The 7,561-nt window shown below is 40.5% G+C and overlaps 1 protein-coding gene across 1 annotated transcript in view; it reads left to right on the top strand.

Moving 5' to 3' along the window:
- LMNTD1 (lamin tail domain containing 1) overlaps positions 1–7,561 on the top strand; it is a 392,761-nt gene that overhangs the window by 308,588 nt on the left and 76,612 nt on the right. Inside the window, exon 14 of the mRNA XM_053719705.1 lies at positions 973–1,145. Within this exon, the coding sequence (XP_053575680.1) occupies positions 973–1,145 (173 nt within the window). The remainder of the gene's footprint in view (positions 1–972; positions 1,146–7,561) is intronic.

The raw sequence follows: 7,561 nt of genomic DNA, 5'->3' as shown, positions 1-7,561 counted from the left end.
CACAACCACATACCTCCTGGTCACATGCAGACCTGCCCCTAGATTACTCACCACAACCATAAGCCTCCTGGTCACATGCATACTCTGCCCCTGGGTTGCTCACCAAAACTACCTACCTCCTGGTCACATGCAGACTCTGCCCCTGGATTACTCACCACAACCACATACCTCCAGGTCACATGCAGACTCTGCCCCTGGGTTGCTCACCAAAACCACATACCTCCTGGTCACATGCAGACTCTGCCCCTGAATTACTCACCACAACCACATACCTCATGGTCATATGCAGACTCTGCCCCTGTGTTGCTCACTAGAACTACATACCTGCTGGTCACATGCAGATTCTGCCCCTGGATTACTTAACACAACCACATACCTCCTGGTCACATGCGTACTCTTCCCCTAGATTACTCCCCACAACCACATACCCCCTGGTCACATGCAGACTCTGCCCCTAAATTACTCACCACACCCACATACCTGCTGGTCACATTCAGACTCTGCCCCTGGATTACTCACCACACCCACATACCTGCTGGTCACATTCAGACTCTGCCCCTGGATTACTCACCACACCCACATACCTGCTTTTCACATTCAGACTCTGCCCCTGGAATACTCACCACACCCACATACCTATTGCTCACATGCAGACTCTGCCCCTGGATTGCTCATCACAACCACATACCCGTCTGGTCACATGCAGACTCTGCCCCTAGATTACTCACCAATACCACATACCTCCTGGTCACATGCAGACTCATGCTCAACCTAGAGCAACTCATATTCAGATTTATGTGGTTCATTTTTGCACTTTGTTTTGTGTTGAGAGGCCTCATATTTGAACATTGCCTAAGGCCTCACTAACTAAAGAGCCACCTCTGAATCCTAGCAAGAGCAATGTTCCACCACTGTTATAACACTGTGTTCTTTGACCAATGTATGACTTTAGGTTACAATGTTTTCTTCCAGAGAGAAGTTAGCCCCTGCTATCATTTCTTCTATAGCCAGCCCCTGGACTCAGAGCCCAGCTTCCCCCACACACCCTGACTACTCGCTGAAGAGGTGCCAGGCAATGGGAAATGACAGTAGCAGCTCCTGCCGACAGTCCAGGTCACAGACGAGCAAGCCAGAAGCTAAACCAGGTGACACATACAGAGATAGTAGCACATACACAACCCTGCAGGCTATGTACGGCTAACACATTACTATCTGTGCACAGAGTCTGAGACATAACAACCTGCAGCACCCATCAGGGAAATTGTGCTGTTGTGTCAGTGGGTACTAACAGGGGAGCCTAGATACAAGCGACTTACACATATTGTTCTGTATATTGCATTTCACCTATGACCATAAACTTTAATATAAACTTATATAACTAATAAAGAAGTATGTCCATGAAACACGTCCTGTTTAGTCTGGCCGGACATTAATAAGGAGTTTGGAGAGATTCTTACAGATTTTTTGGACTGGGCAATTATTTTGTTTTAGTTTGTTTTGTGAAACTAATACTATTTTGGACTGTGTATTTGCCAGCCCATGGACAAGGTAATTTTATCTCATTTTATATGTTTTTTTAACACAGATAAATATATCACTGAATACTTATTTGTAGTACGGTCTGTTTTTTATATACAAATATAACTGTGCATGAAAAGGGCTCATACAGTGCTTGTTTACAGCACACAGATGTAATGTTCTTCACCAGTAAGTTGGGCAACATCTAAACAAAACACCCCTAGGTAACTGCTTAGTTTGCTTAATAATGACAAAACTCTGCTGAGACATGAGTGACAACATTCATATTAGAACTCTGTATTACTTTCCATTGTAGAGAGCAGCAATGAGCCTACAACAATGAACCTGTGGAGTGTGGATATTTATATATCTACTTAATTTAGCTATTGGCGGGATAGAAATGTCAAAATTAAAATGTGCACGGGCGCATTTAGATTTTAAGTAGAAACATTTTTGTAATATACTCCCATTAGAAAAAAATGCTTCTAGTTAAAGGGACAGTCTACACCAGATTTTTTATTGTTTTAAAAAATAGATAATCCCTTTATTACCCATTCCCCAGTTTTGCATAACCAACACACTTATATTAATATACTTTTAACCTTTGTGATTATCTTGTATCTAAGCCTTTGCAAACTGCCCCTTTATTTCAGTTCTTTTGACAGACTTGCAGTTTAGCCAATCAGTGCCTGCTCCCAGATAACTTCACGTGCACGAGCACAGTATTATCTATATGAAACACGTGAACTAACACCCTCTAGTGGTGAAAAACTGTTAAAATGCATTCTGAAAAGAGGTGGCCTTCAAGGTCTAAGAAATTAGCATATGAACCTCCTAGGTTAAGCTTTCAACTAAGAATACCAAGAGAACAAAGCAAAATTGGTGATAAAAGTAAATTGAAAAATTGTTTAAAATTGCATGCTCTATCTGAATCATGAAAGTTTATTTTGGCCTAGACTGTCCCTTTAAAACGATTACTGTTTTTCAGTGGCATATGCACATATGCTGTCATCCTCCATGCACTAGCTACAAATGAAGTAATTTTAATGTAGGATTTAACTGATTTAGTTTATAAAACCCCACATTTTTCTTGTGTGATTTAGACAGAACATACCAGTTTATACAAGATTCCAATTTACTTTTATGATCAAATTTACTTTGTTCTCATAGTATTCAATTCTTTCTTGCAGAGATACTCAGGTAGATAGAATGCTCATTTCTTAAGCAGTTCATGACCAGAAACACTGCTGCCACCTAGTGCTCTTACTAATGTATAACACTGTTATAAAACTGCTGCTATCTAGTGCTCTTACTAATGTATAACATTGTTATAAAACTGCTGCCATCTAGTGCTCTTACTAATGTATAACATTATTATAAAGCTGCTGCCATCTAGCGCTCTTGCTAATGTATAACATTATTATAAAACTGCTGCCATCTAGTGCTCTTGCTAATGTATAACATTGTTATAAAACTGCTGCCATCTAGTGCTCTTACTAATGTATAACATTATTATAAAGCTGCTGCCATCTAGAGCTCTTGCTAATGTATAACATTGTTATAAAACTGCTGCCGTCTAGTGCTCTTACTAATGTATAACATTATTATAAAGCTGCTGCCATCTAGTGCTCTTGCTAATGTATAACATTGTTATAAAACTGCTGCCATCTAGTGCTCTTACTAATGTATAACATTATTATAAAGCTGCTGCCATCTAGTGCTCTTGCTAATGTATAACATTGTTATAAAACTGCTGCCATCTAGTGCTCTTACTAATGTATAACATTATTATAAAGCTGCTGCCATCTAGTGCTCTTGCTAATGTATAACATTGTTATAAAACTGCTGCCATCTAGTGCTCTTACTAATGTATAACATTATTATAAAGCTGCTGCCATCTAGTGCTCTTGCTAATGTATAACATTGGGTCAGGATTATATCAGGATGTACGTTATAACTGCAATTATTCACCTAATGTTAAAAATCCTTTCTGTCACATAGAAAGTTTATTTCAAAGGTGATACAAAACATATTTTACTAGAATTTACTGTTTAGCATCTGCAGTTGCGGTCCAATTCAAAGAAACCTTGTATATAACATTACATAATACTAAGCCCAAAAGGAATATGGATCCAGCAGAGCTACCCCAATTTGTCTATAATTTATCCCAAAGGGTTGACCAGATCGGTCAAGGACTCAGGGAGATTCAATTGGAAAATCAAACTTTACATTCCATTATAAAGGACTCTATCGCCATTAAGACAAGCTTAACTGAACCTATTCATGAGCCTATAGTGTCACTAGCTGATACTTTTTCTGGTGATAGGAAGTCCTATAGACAATTCAAAAACGCCTGTAATCTACTATTTGAGTTGAAGACCAAGACATACAACACAGAGAAAATAAAAGTTTTAACTGTCATCTCCTTTTTTAAGAGGAGAACCCAGGGCGTGGGCAGACCTTTTTTATGAAACAGATGACCCCATCCTAACCTCCTTAGATGAATATTTCAAAAATATGGATGAGCTTTATCAGAATATCAATATCCAGAATACAGCAGAAATAAATATGCGCAGTCTAAAACAGGGAAAGAAAAATGTGGAAGATTATATCACAGAATTTAAGAGAGAATCCACAGATTCCCAGTGGAATGCCATCACTTTGAAAAACCAATTCAGGTTGGGGCTATCAAAGTCCATAAAAGATGAGCTGGCTCGCACTGAATTCCCTAAGACACTCGAGGCGCTAATGAGATTGGTCGTCCAAATCGATAGAAGGCTCAGAGAGAGTAAGTGTGATCAGAATTCAACAGATTACCTACCCAGGGGTGCACGCTACACACAATCTGATCAACCTACTTCCAGTAGTAGTAAAGTCACTCCAGAAGCAATGGAGATTGGTGTCATCAGGGGACCTCTATCCACAGAGGAAAGGAATCGCCGCAGGTCCCAACAACTCTGCATGTACTGTGCTAACCCAAGTCATACTGTAAAGGACTGTCCCCTTCTGCTAAAATCTAAGGCCTAGATTTAGATTTGGGCGGTAGCCGTCAAAACCAGCGTTAGAGGCTCCTAACGCTGGTTTTTAACGCCCTCTGGTATTTAGAGTCAGTCATTAAAGGGTCTAACGCTCACTTTCCAGCCACGACTTTTCCATACCGCAGATCCCCTTACGTCAATTGCGTATCCTATCTTTTTCAATGGGATCTTTCTAACTCCGGTATTTAGAGTCGTGTCTGGAGTGAGCGTTAGAAATCTAACGACCAAACTCCAGCCGCAGAAAAAAGTCAGTAGTTAAGAGCTTTCTGGGCTAACGCCGGTTTATAAAGCTCTTAACTACTGTGCTCTACAGTACACTAACACCCATAAACTACCTATGTACCCCTAAACCGAGGTCCCCCCACATCGCCGCCACTCTATTAAAATTTTTTAACCCCTAATCTGCGGACCGCCACCTACGTTATCCTTATGTACCCCTAATCTGCTGCCCCTAACACCGCCGACCCCTATATTATATTTATTAACCCCTAATCTGCCGCCCCCGCTATCGCTGACCCCTGCATATTATTATTAACCCCTAATCTGCCGCTCCGTACACCGCCGCTACTTACATTATCCCTATGTACCCCTAATCTGCTGCCCCTAACACCGCCGACCCCTATATTATATTTATTAACCCCTAATCTGCCCCCCACAACGTCGCCTCCACCTGCCTACACTTATTAACCCCTAATCTGCCGAGTGGACCGCACCGCTACTATAATAAAGTTATTAACCCCTAATCCGCCTCACTCCCGCCTCAATAACCCTATAATAAATAGTATTAACCCCTAATCTGCCCTCCCTAACATCGCCGACACCTAACTTCAAACATTAACCCCTAATCTGCCGACCGGAGCTCACCGCTATTCTAATAAATTTTTTAACCCCTAAAGCTAAGTCTAACTCTAACACTAACACCCCCTAAGTTAAATATAATTTAAATCTAACGAAATAAATTAACTCTTATTATATAAATTATTCCTATTTAAAGCTAAATACTTACCTGTAAAATAAACCCTAATATAGCTGCAATATAAATTATAATTATATTGCAGCTATTTTAGGATTAATATTTATTTTACAGGTAACTTTGTATTTATTTTAACCAGGTACAATAGCTATTAAATAGTTAAGAACTATTTAATAGCTAAAATAGTTAAAATAATTACAAAATTACCTGTAAAATAAATCCTAACCTAAGTTACAATTAAACCTAACACTAGACTATCAATAAATTAATTAAATACAATACCTACAATTATCTACAATTAAACCTAACACTACACTATCAATAAATTAATTAAATACAATATCTACAAATAAATACAATTAAATAAACTAACTAAAGTACAAAAAATAAAAAAGAACTAAGTTACAAAAAATAAAAAAATATTTACAAACATTAGAAAAATATTACAACAATTTTAAACTAATTACACCTACTCTAAGCCCCCTAATAAAATAAAAAAGCCACCCAAAATAAAAAAATGCCCTACCCTATTCTAAATTACAAAAGTTCAAAGCTCTTTTACCTTACCAGCCCTGAACAGGGCCCTTTGCGGGGCATGCCCCAAGAAATTCAGCTCTTTTGCCTGTAAAAAAACACATACAATACCCCCCCCAACATTACAACCCACCACCCACATACCCCTAATCTAACCCAAACCCCCCTTAAATAAACCTAACACTAAGCCCCTGAAGATCTTCCTACCTTATCTTCACCATACCAGGTTCACCGATCGGTCCTGGCTCCAAAATCTTCATCCAAGCCCAAGCGGGGGCTAGACATCCATCATCTGACGGCTGAAGAAGTCCAGAAGAGGGTCCAAAGTCTTCATCCTATCCGGGAAGAAGAGTAGATCCGGACCGGCAACCATCTTCTTCCAAGCAGCATCTTCTATCTTCATCCGATGAGGACCGGCTCCATCGTGAAGACCTCCAGCGCGGACCCATCTTCTTCCGACGACGTCCAACTGAAGAATGACGGTTCCTTTAAGGGACGTCATCCAAGATGGCGTCCCTCGAATTCCGATTGGCTGATAGGATTCTATCAGCCAATCGGAATTAAGGTAGGAATATTCTGATTGGCTGATGGAATCAGCCAATCAGAATCAAGTTCAATCCGATTGGCCGATCCGATCAGCCAATCAGATTGAGCTCGCATTCTATTGGCTGATCGGAACAGCCAATAGAATGCGAGCTCAATCTGATTGGCTGATCGGATTAGCCAATCGGATTGAACTTGATTCTGATTGGCTGATTCCATCAGCCAATCAGAATATTCCTACCTTAATTCCGATTGGCTGATAGAATCCTATCAGCCAATCGGAATTCGAGGGACGCCATCTTGGATGACGTCCCTTAAAGGAGCCTTCATTCGTCGGTAGTCCGTCGGGCCAGCAGGATGTTCCGCGTCGGAGGTCTACAAGATGGATCCGGAAGAAAGAAGATTGAAGATGCCGTTGATAGAAGACTTCAGCCGGATCATGGACCTCTTCAGCTCCCACTTGGATGAAGACTTCAGCCGGATCATGGACCGCTTCAGCTCCCGCTTGGATGAAGACTTCAGCCGGATCATGGACCTCTTCAGCCCCCCGCTTGGGCTTGGATCAAGACATCGGAGGAGCTCTTCTGGATCGATCGGTGAACCTGGTATGGTGAAGATAAGGTAGGAAGATCTTCAGGGGCTTAGTGTTAGGTTTATTTAAGGGGGGTTTGGGTTAGATTAGGGGTATGTGGGTGGTGGGTTGTAATGTTGGGGGGGTATTGTATGTGTTTTTTTTACAGGCAAAAGAGCTGAATTCTTTGGGGCATGCCCCGCAAAGGGCCCTGTTCAGGGCTGGTAAGGTAAAAGAGCTTTGAACTTTAGTAATTTAGAATAGGGTAGGGCATTTTTTTATTTTGGGGGGCTTTGTTATTTTATTAGGGGGCTTAGAGTAGGTGTAATTAGTTTAAAATTGTTGTAATATTTTTCTGATGTTTGTAAATATTTTTTTATTTTT

The sequence above is a fragment of the Bombina bombina genome, chromosome 6, assembly GCF_027579735.1.
Source record: "Bombina bombina isolate aBomBom1 chromosome 6, aBomBom1.pri, whole genome shotgun sequence".
Taxonomy (NCBI): domain Eukaryota; kingdom Metazoa; phylum Chordata; class Amphibia; order Anura; family Bombinatoridae; genus Bombina; species Bombina bombina.
Note: the sequence above shows the minus strand (reverse complement) of the source record. Positions and strands in the feature narration are given on the sequence as shown.